The sequence below is a fragment of the Vulpes vulpes genome, chromosome 2, assembly GCF_048418805.1.
Source record: "Vulpes vulpes isolate BD-2025 chromosome 2, VulVul3, whole genome shotgun sequence".
Taxonomy (NCBI): domain Eukaryota; kingdom Metazoa; phylum Chordata; class Mammalia; order Carnivora; family Canidae; genus Vulpes; species Vulpes vulpes.
The window spans coordinates 59,551,393-59,573,677 of record NC_132781.1 but is presented as its reverse complement, the minus strand read 5'-3'; the positions used below and the strand labels follow the sequence as shown (position 1 = coordinate 59,573,677).

The 22,285-nt window shown below is 36.9% G+C and overlaps 1 protein-coding gene across 10 annotated transcripts in view; it reads right to left on the bottom strand.

Annotated features, from left to right (window-relative positions):
- The window catches only part of STRBP (spermatid perinuclear RNA binding protein), a 146,632-nt gene that overhangs the window by 26,587 nt on the left and 97,760 nt on the right, over positions 1-22,285 (bottom strand). For all 10 annotated transcript variants that reach the window (XR_011999858.1, XM_072748661.1, XM_072748665.1 and 7 more), the window contains 4 exons: positions 9,951-10,043; positions 9,327-9,526; positions 3,541-3,699; positions 133-267 (listed from right to left, as the gene is read on the bottom strand). Coding sequence is in view for 9 of the 10 variants with exons in the window: in XM_072748661.1 (XP_072604762.1) it covers positions 133-267; positions 3,541-3,699; positions 9,327-9,526; positions 9,951-10,043 (587 nt within the window). In the remaining variant the exon portion in view is untranslated. The remainder of the gene's footprint in view (positions 1-132; positions 268-3,540; positions 3,700-9,326; positions 9,527-9,950; positions 10,044-22,285) is intronic.

The following is a 22,285-nucleotide window of genomic DNA, read 5'->3' as shown; positions in this document are numbered from 1 at the left end:
TCACAACACAGAACACACCAAAAGTCAAACAGTGCCACATGAATTCACTCTAAAACTATTTTTACATATAATCTCAGGATAGCCTATATCTTTGAGGGGAAAAGTAAAGTTGGCTTGAATCTAGGTACACACCTCCATTACAAAGCGTTTGTCATGGCTTCCACCAGTCTCCGAGATGAGTTCATACTTAAGACCTCTTCTTTTTTCATTGAGCTCCATTACGGGATTTTTGCCACTTGCTGTGAGGATAGGGCCCTGAGTTCTTACCTAAAAGGAGATTCAATCAAGTAAGATTTTAGAGTATTAAATTTCTTATTAATACAATTATACTACGTTTCTGTTGAAAAGAGGCTCAAAAATTACACTTTAAAGCATTTAGGGGCCAGGATGTGTGATCACCTCTACATATGAATGGCAAAATATCTTTAAAGGTATGGAAACTCTACAAGTAATAAACATGGCAGTCAGTCATCTAGCCAGCTTGCCTCTAAAGTAGGGTTGTCTCAACAGTATTCAAGAGCAATGTGGCCCTGCCATTACATGGCACTCTAGGGTCTGCTCTGTGTATTCATCATCTGAGAATAATACTTTAAATGACTAACAAAGTGGACAGAACAGCTGAGATTCACATAACACGTGACTGTTCACTGTTTTTCATCTTTAGAGTTAGGAAGAAATAAATCTCAATTTGGGAAGAAAATGTTCCTACACAGCTCTCAATTCTCTCTTTAAGAGACTTAAGGTCACCTAAGGTAAAACCAGTAGGATACAGACTATGTATGGATTCTGAAATTTAAAAATAAGAATAAAAGCAGTCACTCCCTGCTCTAAGGAGCTAGAGTATAGTGGGAGGGACAGACATAATCACTGTAAGACAGTGTATGTTATGGAACCACAGAAGAAGTAATCATTTTCTAGAGCAATCAGGATAGTTTTCCTGGAAGTGACATGCAAACCTAACCTTAAAGAGGCAAGCACTAGACCATGATAAGGTGGGAACAAAGAAGAAGGGCATTCTAGACAGAAGAAACAGCCATGGAAAGACCCAAGAGAAGCAAAGAACATGTGTTCAGAAAATGATAAGCAGCACAGTTTGGCTAGATAAGGGAGTGGAATATGTCCTTTATATATCTCATAATTCCTATATATCTCATAGGAAGATAGGCTCTGACTAGAAAAGCCCTTGATGGCGCCAATTCATAAAGGACTTTGCATGCCATGCAAATAAGCTTTGACTTTATTATGAACTATGGGGAGCCAGAGAGACTTTATTCTAGAAAGTTCATGATTAGATTTGTGTTGTAGAAAAATCATTGCAGGAGTAGAAGAACTGATTTGAGGAAAGATTAAGACTAGAGTAAGGAAAATAAGTAATTCATGCGGGAATGTGAAGGCTCAAATGTAAGAGAGACTGCAGCACCAAAAAGAAAACAAATCACAAAATATGTACCTATAATTTCAAGAATGGAAAGACCCAAAGATTGAGCACTTTTTGAGGTTAAAGATCATGTCTATAATTCTATCATAGTAATTGCTCAAGAAACGCTGAACAAGGAAAGGAATGCCCCGGGGATGCCTGGGTGGTTTGGGGGGTTAAGTGTCTGCCTTCAGCTCAGGTCATGGTTCCAGGGTCCTGGGCTTGAGCCCCATACCAGTCTCCCTGCTCACCAAGGAGCCTGCTTCTCCCTCTCCCTCTGCCCCTCCCCCTGTTCCTGCTCCCTGCTCTCTCCAACCCCTCCCCATCAATAATAAAATCCTGGAAGAAGAAAGAAGAAGAAAGAAGAAAAAGAACAAGAAGAAGAAATAATGAATGCCTCAAACAATCATTCCCAATGGACAGCACGATTCTCTTAGTAAAACTATTCAATACTGATTTGAGAAGTGGCTAATGCAAAAAAGAGAGAGAGAGAGAGAGAGAGAGAGAAGTGGCTAATGCTGTAGAAAGAAATGAAACACTGGACAACTTTTCAAGACAAGCTTAACAAACATGCCTGGGTATTCTTCAATAAAAAAGAAAAAAAGAAAAAAAACCCTCACTTCTTGAAGAGGTTTTGTAATCTACATTTTTTAAATTTCAAAGCAAGTTTCTAGTTTCCATCTTTTACAAGTAATGAGTAATTTGTGAAACTAGGTCTATGGTAATCACTCTCTGCTTTCCAAATCTGAAATCACTTTTATGAGTCAAGAGATACAAATATTTGCATTTTAATATTTTAATTTCAAATGAAGAATAAGGGCTTTCTTTCTGCCAGCCCCCCTGCCATTACTACATTCTATAGAAACAAGGCACAGATGTGTGCCTACCAGAAGCTCTGTACACACATGTACACACAGCTATTAATGAGCCCACACTAATCACCTGTGAATGACTGGTCCTCTCAAAAGGCCGGTGCCAGGGCTCCTCCACAGTATCACATATAAAGTCAGGCGAGGCTTTCACAGGCCTCAGCCTCCATCTGACCCTCCATATTGGCCCACCTGGCACTTCTCAACATGTATTTTCACAATTCCAGGTCATTATACCTCCTATTCTTCTGATCCAGAATGCTTTCTTCCCACCTCTTCTCCACATAGCAAAAATCTTACTCATTACTTAAAACCTCACTCACATTTTACTCCCTTTGATTTTATAGATGTCTAAGTTTCCTAATCACTTCCTCTTTTGAGTTTTACATTATTATATTCACTTTGCCATCGTGGTACTTATCACATTACATTATAATTAGTTATGAACATGTCTTTTGTGCTTCTAGCCTGAGAACATCTTGAGGCTCTGAACACAATTTCTGCAGCATCTGCCAGTAAGCAGCCACTACAAAAGGTTTATAGACTGAAAAAATTATAGTCCAGTCTTTGATAAATACTCATTTCTACAAATGAAAAATGTTTTTTCCTTATGCAGAATGCAGTAAATAAGGGCTCCATGAACTCCCCAAAATACTGTATATACTCAGTACTAAGATTTCTGTCCCATTCTATTATCTGTGGCAATAAGCCCATATATCAGGACTCACTCAGAATCTGAGGAACACAACAGATCAGGTTATGCCTTCCTCAAGGCTAGATAACTCAATGATGACCCACTGCCTCCCACAGCTCAGCACAAACTTCAAATAATCCTATATTCCTTGCTAGATCTTCTGGTTTTTCACTCTTCAGTTATTGTTGATATTGTTGATATATTTTAACTGTGAAATACTGGAAGGAACTTCCATGGCCAACAAAAGGAAAATGCTAGTTAAATTAGGAGACATTCATGTGTTGTGCATTACACAGTTATGTTAACAGATATTTTTACAGTTAAGTGAAAAAAACAAGATGTAAAACTGCATGAAAATATGACTACTCTCACAAAAATACTCCCAGAAAAAAAGGGTGGATGGAAATAAACCAAAATATTAATAATGGCAGCCTCTGGCATAGACACATTTGTATATGCTTTTGATTTTCTTATTTATTTACACTTTCCCACATCTCTCAAATTTTCTACCATCTACATATACTCCTTTTTTGCTAAGGAGAAAAAAAATATAAATATACCTCTAAGGTACTGGAGGTTTCAGTTGTAGAATTTCCAGTATTATTGCTTGAGTTTGAAGACACTGTTTCATTTTTGCCTTCATTATCTGATTTTTCATCAGAACTCATACATTCAATATCTGCATCAAAGCCTGTTGGGTATCCCATTGCTTGTAACACCTGTACGAATTAGTTTTATTCAAACATCAGAGATCACAGAGAATAGATGAAATAATGAGAACAAATTTCAAATCCACAACATTTGAATCCATGAAACACTTTGCAGGAAGAACAAGGTGATGCTAAATCTATGAATCTTTTGTTAAACTAAGTTTACCTACTAGAGTTTTGCCACGGAGAATGGGATAAACATCCTCAGAATAATTAGGTTTAAATAAAGGATGACAGAAATGCAAACCGGAGGCTGCTTCTGGTTCATTTAATTCGGAGGCCAGAGGCAGAAAAACAACATAGCCACATTCAACCAAGGAGGTGAGGGGAAAAGTAAAATAGCATAATGAAAAAAGTACAATGGACTACAAAGCAAAAGACCTGGGGTCTAATCTTGTCTTTCTCCTCTGGTCCTCAATTTTCCAAACTGCAAAACAAGAAGACTGATTAGTTGACCTCTAAATTCTATGACTCCATCCATTAGGGGAAATTAGCACAGAAAGGGAATCAAGAAGTCTTCATATTAGAATTAATTTGCCTGTTAATTACATAATATCTGAAGCTTTCTACTATTGACTTCTTTGCTTCCAACTTAAACTATAATCAATACTTGAAAGAAAGGATTCAGGCTCAAGATTTATTTTCTATACCAAGTGAACCAGGAACAGTATCAGGTTTGTATTTCTGTCCCCGCCCCTCAAGGACAAGTTATGGCTTTCTCCAATGTCCATTCTTCTTATATTACTATTCAATACCTAGCACTTCTTATCTTTTTTAAAATAAAGTTTTCTTAACAGCGTGTGTCTATCTGCAGGTGTGCAATGCCCATGAGCACACACACATACAAGCATGGCTTTAATATCTCCTGCCACTTTAATATCTCCTGCCAGGTTATACTGCTTTTGAGATGTATACAAGAAAATATGTGCACTATCATTTTTATAAGCCTCTTTCAAACAGGCTGATACTGCACTATCAGTTACTAATTTAAAGATTTATGTCAAAATATATGGAGATAGGTTCCTTTTTTTTTTTAAAGTATATCAAATAATTATGGTATACTTTATTTATTTTTATTTATTTATGATAGTCACACACAGAGAGAGAGAGAGAGAGAGAGTCAGAGACATAGGCAGAGGGAGAAGCAGGCCCCACGCACCGGGAGCCCGACGTGGGACTCGATCCTGGGTCTCCAGGATCGCGCCCTGGGCCAAAGGCAGGCGCTAAACCTCTGCGCCACCCAGGGATCCCTGGAGATAGGTTCCTAAACCTATCTAAACATCTCTGTATTTGTTTCAGCTCTTGACTAATGTTTTATTTTTTATTTTTTTAAGATTTATTTATTTTTGTTTGTTTATGATAGACACACAGAGAGACAGAGAGAGAGAGAGAGAGAGAGGCAGAGACACAGGAGGAGGGAGAAGCAGGCTCCATGCCAGGAGCCCAATGTGGGACTTGATCCCGTGACTCCAGGATTGTGCCTTGGGCCAAAGGCAGGCGCTAAACCTCTTAGCCACCCAGGGATCCCCCTTGACTAATGTTTTAAGTTGCTGAAGTGTATGTCATATTTCTTTACAATCCCAACTATACCTAATAGGTGTCTCAAAAAACAGTTAACGATAGCCCCACAAATGAGACACCAGGCAGCCGAAACTTTCTTTCTACACAATGGCATCTTCTATAATGGGTTCTGCCAATATAAATAAAATAATACATCTGTTAAAAATGGACATAAATAGAACTCTGTACCAAGAGCATTTGAAATTAATTCACCCAATTCATATGGAGACTTTGGCATTCTGCTGAACATTTCAAATCATAAATTAATTCTTTGTAATCACTGGAAGAAAGCCAAGAACCTCTTTTCAATATCTTAACTTTTAGAAGTTCTCAGGTAGTACTATAAGACTAAGTATGTTAACATCATTTGGTTTATCCTCATGAATATTTTAAAACACTTTCTCCACTGTATAAGTCTTGTAAATATGCTCTCCCTGAACAATCTCACTCTGAGAGAACAGTCATCAGTCTGGAATGAATACTAGCTAATACAAACTGCAAGTCAAGAGTCACAAATAAATTTGATTTGTTTATTCCAATAAAAATGAAAGACATGCAGCTTTTCCCAATTTCATACAATTAAAATAATCTACTGTGAATTATTTAATACCATTTCTCTCTGTGCTTTTCTCACATATCATATTCATCTGTTATTATAGCAACATCTTTCACTACATTATAGTTTATTTAACTGATGGATAATCTCAAGGAACTTAGCGTATTTGCAACACAGCCTAACTAAAAAAAAAAAAAAAAAAAAAAAGTAGTGAGTTCTCAGACCTCTAAAAGCAAAGTTTGCTTGGAATCAATATTAAAGCCAAAAAACTGATATACTAAAAAAAAAAAAAAAAAAAAAAGTGAGTTTCAAATGTCTGGCCAACAAATCAAATCTAATGAACACATCAATTGGGCTGAAAAATCACAATTACAACGACAAATTATAACCTAATGTTGTGCCAGGTTCACTTAGTATAGAGAATAAATCTTGGGACTGAATCCTTTCTTTCCATTTTTATTGAATATGGCTGATTATGTTCTTTGTGAGGGACCATCAGAAAAAAAGGGCTGAAAGAGGAAAGAAAAAATTGGCAACTGATCTCCATCATGTCAGGTACCCACTGCTGGCTCCCCTCCCCAGTTCCTTGGGGAAGGAACTGCTTTTTCATATTTTGTTTAGATTTGATTCTCTGGTATGATCTATTGTAACAAATACAGACCCCTACCAAGCTGAGTAAGGAATATAAGAATTTTTATCCAGTGGGACCTATTTTCAAAAACATATGTTAAATATAAAACACTCCCAAACCCACTTATAAAACAGAACTTGAAAACTCTCGTATATAGATGGCAATATATACATGCTTAACATATAATAGGAAGCTCAATACATATTTAGTGAATTAATGCATTATTCAAATGTGCCCTCTTCTTGATCTAGAAATTCCATTTCTAGAATATATCCTTGTTTCTTTTTTTAATATAAGCTCTACAGGGGAATCCCTGGGTGGTTCAGCAGTTTGGTACCTGCCTTTGGCCCAGGGTGTGATCCTGGAGTCCTGGGATCAAGTCCCGCATTGGGCTCCCTGTGTGGAGCCTGCTTCTCCCTCTACCTGTCTCTGTCCCTCCCTCTCTCTCTCTCTGTCTCTCTGTCTCATGAATAAATAAATAAAATCTTAAAGATAAAAATAATATAAGCACTACAACTAACATGGAGCTTGAACTCATGATCTCTAGGATCCAAGAGTCACATGCTCTACCGACAGAGCCAGCCAACTGCCCAGAGAATATATCCTAAGGGATAATGAGACTAGTTCAAAAAGATGTAAAGCAATCAACTGGAAGCATCTAAATCTAAAAGGATTAGTTATGTTATTATAGATTGATAATAAAAAATATTAGGCCATCATTAAAAAGGAGAACTTTGTGATAACTATTTTAAAAACTCATATTCTTAGATGAACAAAAAACTTATTTTAAATATATTTTTTGTATACCTATTATGTAGGTCCCACTATTCCTTATCTAAAACACATGGGGCCAGACTATTTTGAGAATTCATAGTTTTTCAGTTTAGAAAACTAATATAAAATATTTACTATATATTTTCCAAATCCCTAAGTGAGTTCAGGTGCACCCCATGTTTGTGCACAAAACACATAAAATATTCACACTAAATGGAATAATAAAGACTAAGAGTAGTTCTACATCAATTCAGGTCAGGTCTTCCCATCAAGTGAGTCTGCATCAAACTTTGGAAATACTTTTCATTTTCAGTGCTTTCTGGATTTTGGAATTGTAGGTTAAAAAACAAGGCTTGGAAAAATACATACCAAAATGTTAGTAGTAGTTGTGAGAACAAATAGTATTTAAATCCTGTCATATTACAAAATCTGCCACTGTTCTTACTCCCAAATTTTACTGAATTCCAAGTTGCTATGAGACCACTAGCTTACATTAAAGGCAATTATAACAAACAGCTCACAAACTGTCACTGCATCACCCATGATGTTAAAGGATGTCACTGTTATCCTTTTTTATGAAGACCCACTAAAGAAGAATATCCACTGATCTCTAAACCAAAACAACTATGGCTCTTATAATCAACTGTCTGTTCTTATGTCACAAACAGTAAAGGGATATTTCACAAGCTTTTTGAGTTAGATGTAGAGAACTGAGATCTAAGTTTGTGAATCATTCTCAGAATACATTATAGCTAAATTAAACTGTATTTTTAGCTTTATTCCTGGATTCGTTTTTTTCCCTCATTCATCTTTTCTGCTTCATTTTATTTATTTTTTATTTATTTTTTAATTTTATTTATTTATTCATGAGACACACACACACAGAGGCACAGACACAGACAGGCAGAGGGAGAAGCAGGCTCCATTCCATGCAGGGAGCCTGACGTGGGACTCGATCCCGGGTCTCCAGGACCACACCCGGGACTGAAGGTGGCGCTAAGCCACTGAGCCACCCGGGCTGCCCTCTGCTTCATTTTAAACTCATACTATTTCATCATACTTGAAGTACCCCTTTTTATAAACAAGACACAACATAAATATTGCTTTATATTTTTACAGCTTAGTTACTGTTTTCCTACATCGTGCTTATAATCTATTCATGTGTATATTTGTCTGTCTCCAATCTTTTCCATGCTAGAATGCAGGCTCCAGGAGGCCAAGGGTTTTGTTTTGTTCACTGCTGTATCCTTAGAATCTAGGATAATGTTCACATCTATATTAATAATACTTGCAAAATGGAATGATCATGAAAAGAGACCAATTCTGTCTTATGCCATACTGTTACATAACTTCTTAAATGAAAATTGATCTTTAGTCTACATGATCTTTGACATTTTCACATTTGTCTACAAGAGGGCAAATATACTCATGGAAAAATTCCAGGATTTAGGGACTTTCTACAAACCTACATGCATGATTGGTTGGTTCAATCATTGGTTGGATCTTATTCCCTACAAAAATATTCTGGAATACACAAAAGGCACCATATGCCCGAAGATAATAATTAAATTTATTTATGACTGGAAAAATCTGCAACAGCAAAATATTCAATGATAGTAAAATGTTTAAACAAATAATAGTACAACCATATCATGTTAATCATACAGCCATTAAAAATTACTTGTGAAGATTTTAATAACATGAGAAAACACTGATAACATAGTAAATGAAAGAAATCATAAGCTAAATTAAATACACTGTGAGCTCAACCTAAACAAACATTTTGTAAGTATATTATATAAATATATGTGAATATATGAATATCATATTTATATATTACATGTAATATAAATACTAATATAAAATATCATTAATATAAATATTAATGATCTGCCCCATTGTCTTTACTTTTCTCTGCATTTTCCAAATTTTGTATAATCAACACCAATAATTTTAAAACCAAAAAAGAAAAATTTTGTAACCCAGAGGTGACAAAAGTCTTTGCGTCATTGTCCTTAAAATCCTTAAAAATTCTATTAGTTTATTTGAGAAAAATAAGCACCTTATTTATAACATAAAATAACAAAGCCCTGCTAAACAAAAGCAAAACTGTACCTTCACTGCTACATGAAGTTTTGCTGTTTTCTTGGATGGCCCTGAGGCTTCATATGTTGTACCGTCCACATCTACAGACATTGTGAAGACTGGGGCATGGACAGGGCCGGACTGAGACAAGAGCTTATACTGAAGCCCGGGCCTGATCTGATTTAGCCTCATTAGTGCATTCATAAGGTCTATTGCTTTACTATCCAGAACTGTTTAAAACAAAAACAAAACAAAAAATGAGATCAGAAATTAAATCATTTTGCTTTTAATCTATGTATCTGTAGATTCTGAAAGACCACTATTAATTCACCAGGTTTTAAAAAGCAAGAATTTGAAAACATATATATACAATTTCACTTCATCAGTGATTCTAAAATTACTTAAATTATACTAACATCACTATATAAGTGACATGAATTACTATAACATCAATTTAGTTTGTCAATACTAATATATCTTAAGCAATGAAGCTTGAAAACGAAAGTTATCCAATCATCAATTTCTCATATAAGATATATTTTTAAAACTCCAATTCAAATCAATCAAATTCTTCACTTGGTAATTTTTATTTTCCTGTCTGAAACTACAAATCTTTTCTAGTTCATATCTCTAAGAATAAAGATTTTTATATACTTTTCCTTAAGTTTCGTTTCATCTTCTTATTGGGATCTTTATCATCCCCTAATCCATCTTCAAATGGCCTCTTCAGAGCTGAAGACCCAGCACCTAAAAAAAATTATAAGAGATTCATTATCAGTAAAAACAATGAATCTACTTACTCAACCAAATGTATCTAGTATGTTCAGGAAGGAAAATCTTAGGAATCACAAAGACCACAGTACTCTCACTGATCAATTAAATTACTACACACACACACACACACACACACACACACACACACACATAACACCCAGGTGAGGGGTTGAATTAAATATATGATAGAGATTAAGGAGTACACTTGTCACAAGCACCAGATAATGTATGGAATTGTTGAATCACTGTATTTTACACCTAAAATGAATATCCCTATATATATATATATATACACAATAGTATACTATCCCTTTATATACTTATTTTCCTATTTATTCAGATGTATTAATAAACATTCACACAAATATATTTGCATTTTTTATACCTATAAATATACATGAACATAAAAAAGTCTAGAAAGATATATATCAAAATTATAAAGGTAACTATCTCTAGTGGAAGAATTTATTTTTGTCTTTTCATATATGTCTATAATTTAACATTTATTATTTCTATAAATTTTTTAAGCCCACGCATTAAAATCTTATGCTTTTGGAACTCTATTTCTCACACTACAAACCATTCTTTTGTCTGCCTATTCAAACCCTACTCAAGATTTTATTTACATAATCAAAATTATGTAGTACTGGCATAAAACAGACACAGAGATCAATGGAACAGAATAGAAAACCCAGAAATAAACCTACAACTATATGGTCAACTAATCTTCAACAAAGCAGGAAAGAATATACAGTAAGCAAAAGGATAGTATCTTCAACAAATGGTGTTGGGAAAACTGGACAGCCACATGCAAAAGAAAAAAACCGGACCACTTTCTTATACCATACACAAAGATAAATTCAAGACAGTTTAAAGACCTAAATATGAGACCTTAAACCATAAAAATCCTAGAAGAGAACACAGGAATAACCTCTTTGACATTGGCCACAGTAACTTTTTCCTGGATATGTCTCCTGAGGTAAGGGAAACAAAAACACAGATAAACTACTGTGACTACATTAAAATAAAAAGCTTCTGCACAGCAAAGGAAACAGTCAACAAAACTAAAAGGCAACCTATGGAATGAGAGAAGATATTTGCAAATGACATATCTGATAAAGGGTTAGGATCCAAAATATATAAAGAACCGACACAATTCTTTTTTTTTTTATTTATTTTATTTTTTTTTATTCATTTATGACAGTCACAGAGAGAGAGAGGCAGAGACATAGGCAGAGGGAGAAGCAGGCTCCATGCACCAGGAGCCCGACGTGGGATTCGATCCCGGGTCTCCAGGATCGCGCCCTGGGCCAAAGGCAGGCGCCAAACCGCTGCGCCACCCAGGGATCCCAGGAACCAACACAATTCAACACCCAAAAAACAAATAATCCAATTTAAAAATGGGCAGGGATGCCTGGCTGGCTCAGTTGGTGGAGTATGCAACTTAATCTCAGGGTTGTGAGTTCAAGCCCCACGTTGGGTGTAGAGATTAAAAAAAAAAAAAAAAAAAAAAAAAAGGACAGAAGACATTTCTCCAAAGAAGACATATAGATGGCCAACAGATATATGAAAAGATGCTCAACATCACTCATTATTAGAGAAATGCAAATCAAAACTACAACAGATATCACCACACACCTGTCAGAATGGCTACAATCAAAAACACAAGAAACAAGTGTTGGCAAAGATGTGGGGAAAAAAAGGAACCCTCTGCACCGCTTGTGGGAATGCAAACTGGTGCAGCAACTATAGAAGACAAGTGTAGAGGGTCCTCAGAAAGTTTTAAATATAGAACTACCCAATGATTCAGCAATCATGCTGCTGGGCTACCCAAAGAATACAAAAACACTAATTCAAAGGTATCCACACACACTGATGTCTATAGAAGCATATTTCAAACAGCCAAGATATGGAAGTAGTCCAAGTATCCATCAATACATGAATGGATAAAGATGTGGTGTGTATGTGAATATACAGAGGTATATTTCATTCTTTTATATTATATATATATATACATACACACACACATATATATACATATACACACACATACATATATAATGGAATATCATTCAGTCATAAAAAAGAATTAAATCTTGTCATCTGCAATGACATGAGGGAAGCTAAAAAGTATAATGCTAAGCAAAATAAGTTAAAGAAAGACGAATACCATATGATTTCACTCATGTAGAATTTAAGAAACAAAACAAATGAGCAAAGGGAAAAGAAGAGAGAGAGAGAGATCAAGAAACAGACTCTTAAAATTACAGAGAACAAACTGATGGTTACCAGAAGGGAGGGAGATGAGGTGAGGGGTTGAATTAAATATATGATGGGGATTAACGAGTGCACTTGTCACAAGCACCAGATAATGTATGGAATTGCTGAATCACTATATTTTACACCTAAAATGAATATAACACTGTAAATTAACTAATGGGAATTAAAATAAAAACTTAAAAAAGATTTTATTTACAGTTCATCTTCTCCCTAAAGTTTTCTTCACCTTTCCTCTCATCTCAACTTTCTAAAATAATTTCTATGGTATCAGACTCAAAGTGTCATATATAGTCATATATAGTCTCTATTCATATATAGAGATCTTGTATTTTCACTAAACTCAATGAACATCAAAGATACTTCCTCCTTGTCTTGTATCTTATAAACTAACATAAAACTTATACACAGTATAATGGATATGGAACAAAAACTGATTATCAATCAATTTCTTGAATAAAGCAACTAACTAATGACATTTTCAGGCATAAGGGAAGAACATGGCTATCCAAGTTAAAAATAATCAGGGAAAAGCTTATCAGTATGTGTAAGGACTTTAAAAAGAACTTTATGTCTTCAACTTAAAAATTCGTTGTTGAGTTTTTCCAAAAGGAAAGTTATCTCAAGAGATTCATTCCATAGGATTTCCAGATACTTCTAGTGAAACACTGTAATACTACTGAGATTAACTATATATTTTCTGGTCAACAAGATTTACTGTGCCTTGCAATAAACATTGACTTCAGCATTTACTTGAGTCAATACTTACCACTCAGGTCAATCAATCTTGATGTTCTTTTTCAACAAAAAACAGTATTTGTTTATATCTGCTTAGTATTGTATTTCACTTGCATTACTTATGTAACTGTGAGTGTGCCAGTTTCCCAGAATGGAGTTCTTACAAGATAAAAGTTAAAAGTAATCATGCCTATTTAATCGCTCTCCAACTCATTAAGTTACATTAAAAACTGTTTCCTGATTGCCTGGAAATCACAAGCTAGTTTATATATACAGATCTATTCTCTAAATCCTGCAGTTACATAAACAGAGTTCCAGGGATTAAGCTTCATTCTACTAATCCAGCCCCAGGGTTGTAAAATCTGGTGTTAATCATAATAGTAATATGAGAGAAAAAAAATAGGCCTCCTTTAAAAAAAGCAAGTCATTTTCAATCTCTACAATATCTAGAAATGAGAAATATCATTTGAGAGGCAACAATTTTGAAAAATAATACATGGGTATTTACCATATGCTTACCTTAACTGTAAATGTCTTCACTTAAATATATTAATTTATTTAAACCTCACGAGTACTTTTATCATAATTTCATTCTTACATTCATTCAGCAATAAATATTAACTGGGCATTTTCTGTTCTTTTTCTTTTAAGAGAGACAGAGAGAGTGGGGAGAGAGAGGCAGAAGGAGGCAGGGAAGAGAGAGAATCTTAAGCAGGCTCCACTCCCAGTGTGGAGCTGACGTGGGGCTAGATCTTATGACCCTGAGACCATGACCTGAGCCAAGATCAAGAAACAGACATTCAACCAACTGAGCCCCCCAGGTACCCCTAATTGAATATTTCCTATGTGCAGGACAATTTTAGGTGCTAGACATATAATGGGACAAAACAATGTCTCCAAGAGTTTACACATTGTGGTGGAAACTAATTACATGTTGTGTGATGGTCAGCAAAATGGAGAAAAATAAAAGGCTTGTAGAGGTGGAGGCGTTGCTATTTTCTTTTTATTTTTTCAGATTTTATCTACTTATTCATGAGAGGCAGAGATACAGGCAGAGGGAGAAGCAGGCTCCCTGCAAGAAGCCTGATGAGGGACTCCATCCCAGAACCCAAGGATCACACCTTGAGCTGAAGGCAGACTCTCAACCATTGAGCCACCCAGGTGTCCCAGGTTGCTATTTTATGTGTGGTATTCATCAGCCTGGTCAAGAGATATCACAGATAAGGTTACCTTTAGATGAAGGCCTGATGAAAATAACAGAATGAGCCATTCAGCAATATGGGGGGGGAAGAGTCCCAGGCAGAGAAAACAAGTACAAAGGTCTTAAGAAAAATCATAAAGCCCTGAGCAGCTGGAGTAGCCTAAACAAGAAGGGAATGATTACAGAAGATGAGGAGGCAGTGTAGTTGTCAACCCTTGCTATCACTTAGAGGAACTTTTACAAAATACTGAAGTTCCACTACCCAGTATGAGAAAGTAAGTAAATTCAAAAAGCCTTCCTGAGAAGAGTTAGAAAAGCTAGATAAAATGTAGAAAAAACATCTATTCCTGGACATTAAAGAATTGTGGAGTCAAGATCTGAGACATAATGGAAACCCTGCACTAGAGGCACGTTTCCCCTAGATACATCTTCCAAGTCCAGGAGAAGCCACTAAGAACTGAACACAGTAACTTTTAGCAGCACTCAGGGGTCAAAACCTGAGATGCACCAAGCAAAGAAGGCCTGCTGAATCCGCCACACTGCGAGTTGGACCTCTGCAATGTCATACACTAGAAGTAAATAAAGTAGAAACAGTCTGAATCTCCTATGGATTCAAGCTCAATGTCAAACCACCTTAATCCTTGATTGCATTCAAAAGATCCAGGATCGCCAATTCCACAAGCCATCGCCCAGTAACGTAAATCCTCCAAGATATCATTACTCTAGGGTTTTAAATTCTCTACAACTGTTCACTTCATGTCTCCAGCACTCATAATAACTAAGTAGGTGAGAAGACATGATATTGTGATCAAAAGTCAAGAAGGAGCAGACAACGGAAGAGACCCAAAAGGGACCCAGATGACTGAGCTTTCAAAAACACACTTGATTAAAAAGAATGATTAGGGGATGCCTGGGTGGCTCAGTGGTTTAGCGCCTGCCTTCAGCCCAGGGCGTGATCCTGGAGTCCGGGTATTGAGTCCCACATTGGGCTCCTCACGGGGAGCCTCCTTCTCCCTTTGCCTATGTCCGCCTTTCTGTGTGTCTCTCTCATGAATAAATACATAAAATCTAAAAAAAAAAAAAAAAAATGATTAGAATGCTCAAAGAGAGACAGACACAGACAACAGGAATTTATGCAAAAAATCTGAAACTATAGGGGTGCCTGGGTGGCTCAGTCGGTTGAGCATCTGCCTTCAGCTCGGGTCGTGATCCCAAGGTCGCGGGATCAAGTCCCATGTGGGGCTCTCCCTGCTTAGCAAAGGAGTCTGCTTCTCCCTCTCCTCTCCACTCATGCTCTCTCTCCATGCTCTCTCTCTCTCTCTCTCTGTCTCTCTCTGTCTCTCAAATAAATAAAATTCTTTATTAAAAAAAATCTGAAACTTTATAGAAATGAAAAATACAGTATAAATTTAAAACTGACAGACCTGCAAGCAGAGACAATCCACTATAGAAAGGAAATGACATACAAGTTAACCAAAAACTATAGTACAGGTATATAAGATTTAAACAACAAAATAAACAAATGTGACCTGACATATAAAGAACATTCTGACCACCAACTGTAGAATATACATACCTTTTTCAGAGTATGAATCATTTACAAAAACCACATACAGGGCCAAAAAATAAGTCTCAAGAAATATTGAAGGACAGAAATCATATAAAACATGTTCTTAGATCACAGAATAAGAACTCAAAAATAAAGAGATAAATCGGAAATCTTCATTTGTCTGGAAATGAAGCAATGACATCTAAATGGCTTATATGTCAAAGAGCTGATAACAAGGGAAAATAATAGTTTTAACTAAGTGAGAATGAAAATACTCATGTCAAAAGAGCGTAGGGGCACCTGGGTTAGGCATCTGCCTTCCACTCAGGTCATGATCGAACTTTGTGTTGGCTCGGTAGGAAGTCTGTTTCTCCCTCTCCCTCTGTTCTCTCTCATTCTCACTCTCTCTCAAGTAAATAAATAAATCTTAAAAAAAAAAAAAAGATGTAATGTGAGGCACCCCAGTGGCTCAGTCGGTTAAGCATCTAAATCTTGATTTCAGCTCAGATCATGATCTCAGGGTCTTGAGACCAAGCCCCATCTCTAGCTCTGCACTCAATGGGGAATCTGCTCGAGATTCTCTCTGTCCCTCTCCTTCTGCCCCCACTCACCACACTTGCCCATGCTCTAAAATAAATAAATAAATCTTAAAAAAAAAGAAAAAGAAAAAGAAAAGAAAAACAAAGGAGTGTATGAGGCACTTCGAAGACTCAGTCCCTTGAGCATCTGCCTTCAGCTTGGGTCATGATCTCATAATCAAGCCCCTCATGGAGCTCCCTGCTCCACAAGGAGTCTGCTTGTCCCTCTCTCCCTCTGCCCCTCCCCTCCACTTGTGCTCTCTCACTCGAGTTCTCTCTCTCAAATAAATAAATTCTTAAAAAAAAAAGAAAGAAAGAAAAAAAAAGAGGGGATCCCTGGGTGGCTCAGCGGCTGAGCATCTGCCTTTGGCCCATGGCATGATCCCGAAGACCTGGGATCAAGTCCCACGTCAGGCTCCCTGCATGGAGCCTGCTTCTCCCCCTGCCTGTGTCTCTTCCTCTCTGTGTCTCTCATGAATAAATGAATAAAATCTTTAAAAAAAAAAAAAGGGGGGGGGTAAAATGCACACAAATCTGGGCTTAAAATGGAAAATTTACAGTCTAAGTAGTATATATGATAAAATAAGAGACGAAAAGAGATAAATAATTTCAGCTATCTCAAAAAGTTAAAAACAAAAAATACCAGCAAATTAAACTCAAAGAAGGTTGTGAGGAAAAATAAAGGAGCACAGATCAGTGAAACAGAATGTCTATTTCACTATATTATCAGAATACAATCAACAAACTCATATTGATTTTTTTTAAAGATTTATTTATTCTAGAGAGAGTATGCAGGTGTGAGCAGAGGGAGGGGCAGAGGGAGAGAATTTCAAGCAGACTCTCCTGCTGAGTGCAGAGCCTGACTTAGCTCAATCTCACAACCTAGAGCTCATGACCTGAGCCAAAACCAAGAGTCAGATGCTCAACCCACTGAGCCACCCAGGTGCCCCCAAAGTTGACTTTTTTGAAAAGATTCATTAAACTGACAAACCTTTAATGGGAGAGATCAGGGAGAAAAAAGGAGGTATAAAATGTATACAAGAGGTGTCCACTAAAGGGACACCTGGATGGCTCAGTTGGTTAAACATCTGCCTTTGGCTCAGGTCATGATCCTGGGGTCCTAGGAGCCAGCCCTAAGTTGGGCTCCCTGCTCAGTGGGGAGCCTGCTTCTCCCTCTCCATTCCATTCTTGCTCTCTCTCGCTATCTCTCTTTCTCAAATAAATAACAATAAAAAATCTTTAAGAGCACATCACTAAAAATACTGCAAACAACAGAAAAATAAGATCTTTAAAATACTTTATTTTTAAATTTGGGCAAAATGGACAAAGTCCCAGAAAAACAGAATTTACTAAAACTTTGATAAGAAGATAACAGCCCTTTCCCTATTAAGGAAATTAGATCTATATTTTAAAACCTTCCCACAAAGAAAACCACATGCCCAAAAGGCTTTGCTGATAAATTCTTCCAAACATTTAAGGAAGAAATAACATCAATCTTACACAAACTCTTCCAAGGAACAGAAAAAGAAGGGACAGTTCCCAGCTCACTTGGTAAGGCCAGCATAACCTTAGAGCCAAAACTTGACAAAACATTAGAATAAAGGAAAACTGCTAACCAAGACAAAAAACAAAAATTTGTGTTTCTGTTAACTGTTCACAAAAACCTATACAAGATTGTTTGTAGCAGCTATATTTGTAATAGCCTGAAACTGAAAGCAAACAAAATGTCCTACAATAGGTGCATGGTTAAATCAACTCTGGCTCACTCATGCCATAGAATACTACCTAAAAGTCAAAAGGAAAGAACTGGGGATACACAAAAACCTGGGTAGATCAAAGGGAATTATGCTAGGAAGGGTGGGCGGGGGCGGGGGGGGGGGGCGCTCTCAAAAGATCACATACTGTATAATTCCATTCATATAAAATCATTGATATGGAGAAAAATGCATGGTCTCCAGGGCTGGGGGGGTTGGGGGAGATGGTTGAGGGGAGAGAAGTGGGTGTGGCTGCAAAGGGGCAACAGGAGAGAGACCTTGGTGGCAGTAAAATAGTTCTGTATCTTGATTTTGACACTAGTTACACAAATCTACACATGTAATAAAAATGGCATAAAATGTATCAATGTCAATTTCTTGGTTTTGAAAGCATACTACAGTTACATAAGATGTAACTTGAGAGAAACTGGGTGAAGGGTACATGCAATATCTCTGTACTATTTATGTAACTTCCTATAAATCTGTAATTATTTCCAGATAAAAAGAAGAAAGAAAGGAAGAAAGAACTGCAGCTTTATTGAGAACAGACAACAGGGGCAAGCAAGGGCAAAGGTAGGAAGACCAGAAAGAAAAGACAACTGCAATAATCCGGGTAAGAGATGATGACAGTGTAGGTCAGGATAATAATAGTGAAGAAGTTAAAGAAATAGCTGAATTCTGCACATATTTTGAAAGTAAAAAATACAGGATTTATTGATGATCTGGATCAGAGTGAAAGAAAGACAGGATTCAAGGGTGAAGGTGTCTGACCTGAGCACAGAGACAGAGTTTTCAAAGACTGGGACAAAGATAACTATGGAAAGAACATATCAGAGGCAGGGTAAGAACAGGAAATTGGATATAAGACATCTTAAGTTTGAGGTGTCTCTTAGACATGCAGAGACACTGAGGAGGCAGTCAGAGGCTGGTAGCTAGGGGCTGGTAGTAATATACATATGTGTGTGTGTATATATACACTTCATATATTCAATACATACATATTTCATAACAATATATACAAATTTCATGACAAGGGACTCCATGAAGGTGTAAATAAAGAGAAATAGTCTGAGGGCTGCACCCTGGGACACTCAAATATTCAGAAATCAGGAAGATGGGGAAAAGCTAACAACGCTGAGGAGAGGCCTGTGTGGCTAGAAACACCAAGAGAAAGTAATGACTAGAAGTCAAATGAAAAGTAGTATTTCATGTCAGAAAAAGTGTGTGACAATGACAAATGCTGTGGAGGATATAGGGCACCAGGAATTTCCATACACTGCTGGTCAAAGTGTAAACTGATATATATAACCATTTACTAAATCGTATGCCAGTCTGCAATAGCTCCTGGATATATACCCAAGGAGGCACATATTAAAATGCTCACAGTAATATTGCTGGTGGATGCCAAAAAATGAAAAGACTCCAAATGTCCTGCAAAAGTAGATGGACAAGTTGTAGTATATTCATAATGGATACTACATAGCTACCAAAATGAACAAATATTAGCTATACACAGCAACATGAATGTACCCCAATCTTTCTGGACAAAAGGAAGCCAATAACAAAAGATTAAATTGTTTGACTCTCTTTCTGTAAAATTCTGGACAATAAACAGGAAAGCATACACAGGTGGGAAAGCTATAAAGAAAATCAAGGAAATGTTTATCAAAAAGTCAGGAATGATTAGTAAGGTCATGGGGAGAGAGGTGATATGGAGAGATAAACAGATGCTTTCTGAGAAGCTAACAGTACTTTCTTTTTTTAAAAAAAGTATCTTATTTATTTATTCATGAGAGAGACAGAGAGAGAGGCAGAGACACAGGCAGAGGGAGAAGTAGGTTCCATGCAGGGAGGCTGACATGGGACTCGATCCCGGGACCCTGGGGTCACTGCCTGGGCTGAAGGCAGACGCTCAACCACTGAGCCACCCAGGCTGCCTGCTAACAGTACTTCTTAACCAGGGTGGTGATTGCATGTAATTTTTTAATCATTATTTTCTAAATGATACGTGTTATTCTTTTCTATATACATACTATATCATAAAATAAATTTGGGAGGAAAAAAATGTCCATCTGTGTCAAATGTGGCTAAAAAGTTGGCTAAAATGAGGACTGAAAACTAACTGCTGAGTGAGTGTAGTAACACGAAGGTCACAACAGAGACTTTGACAAAGTGGTGAGGAAAAAACCTGATTAGAGTAAGTTTTTTAAGGGACGCCTGGGTGGCTCAGCGATTGTCTGCCTTAAGCTCAGGGTGTGATCCCAGGGTCCCACACTGGACTCTCTGTGGGGAGCCTGCTTCTCCCTCTGCCTGTGTCTCTGCTTCTCTCTCTCTCTCTCTCTCTCTCTCTCTCTCTGTCTCTCATGAATAAATAATTAAAAGAAAAAAAAGATTGAGTTTTTTAAAAAGTAAAGAAAAGGAGAAAGAATAAACCACTCTTTCCAAAAGTACTACTTTTAAGCAGAAAATGGGACTCTGTTGGAGGTAACTGCAGAATCGGAGTGGAATTTGGTTTCATCTTTCTTTTTTTTTTTTAAAGAGTTTATTTATTTGAGAGAGAAAGTATGTGTGAGGGAGGGGGGGAAGTAAGAAGAGGAGAGGAAGTAATGAAAATAAACCAGTAGAAAGCGAGGAGTTGATGCTGGTTAGAAAAGAAAGAATTGCTGGAATAATGTCTACTTGTAGGCAAGGAGGATGGGATAAAGTAAACAAACAGAAAGACTGGTTTTATGAGCCTGGATAGTCTATCCACAGTCAAGGAAATACATAGGTCCTTCGAGCAAACAAAATTATCAGATGAGAGTAAGTGTTGGAAGACGAAGTATGAAATGAGAAGAGGTGCAAAACAGTTATCTAGGAAAACTAGAGAACTCTAGAACTTACAGAAGAAGGATTGCCAGACAAAACAAATGGTCTACTTAATGATATTTATACCTGAGATCTAAAGGGAAAAGTCAAGATGACTGTATTTTTCCTCCAACAATGTTCAACAGCCTGGTCTAGGCACAGAGTTGGATTTCCCCAGAGTTAGACTTGTGCCAGGAAGATAGGATCAAGGAAGTGAAGGCATGTACTAGGAAGTGATCATAATGACAGACTGTGGAATATAAGCAGAGGAGGGACAGAAGAGAAAACATGAAGGACTATGAAAAGGTATCAGAATAAGTGGTGAGGCACTCTCTCCAGAGAACTGGAGTAGGGGGTACTAGAGAGAATGATGACAAGAGGCAGTTAGAAGTGGGATTCTTGAAAATAAGATGATGGAAAGAATATAGTTACTGAAGACAGGTCTAGAGTATGTCCACAGAATAGGTAACTGAGGTAGGAATTAAGGGGAAGGGGAAGTCAGGAAATTAAGAAGTCAAAATTCTGGGGAAAATTGTCTGAGTGCATAGTGAAATCGCCAAGAATTGCAAGAATAAAGTTTAAATGCCAATGTTAAGAAGCTACGTGCTAAAAACATGAAGATATGAGAAAGAAGGCCATACGGGTCTGGAGGCAATGGCCATGGTCCCCTCCTCCTATTGCTAAGGCACAGATGGGTAAGTGACTTGTCCAGTTCATGCAGTCAGTAACTGATAGTGCTTGAATGGAAACACTGACAGTGTGGTTCTATTTTATTTTTTTTTTAAAGATTTTATTTATTCATTTATGACAGACATAGAGAGAGAGAGGCAGAGACGCAGGCAGAGGGAGAAGCAGGCTCCATGCCAGGAGCCCGATGCAGGACTCAATCCTGGGACTCCAGGATCGTGCCCTGGGTCAAAGGCAGGCGCCAAACCACTAAGCCACCCAGGGATCCCATGTGGTTCTATTTTAAGCTATAAATTGACAGAACAACAGTTTCCAAACTTTTGAGAAAGATGTTTAAAGTTAAAAAAAAAAAAAAAAAAAAAACCCTAAACCACGTAACAGTAGATATACTTTTACTATCTAGTGAAAGAAAATACCAAACCAAAGGAGCTTCTATGAATTTAGTTATTCAAGCAAAATTTTCCATACTAATCACAAGAATATAAGTATTTGAAAATTTTATTCAATCCACAGACAGTGCCCTAATGTCACATGACTATGTGAATCCCCTTCAAAAAATCTTTGCCCTCTCCCCACAAAACCTC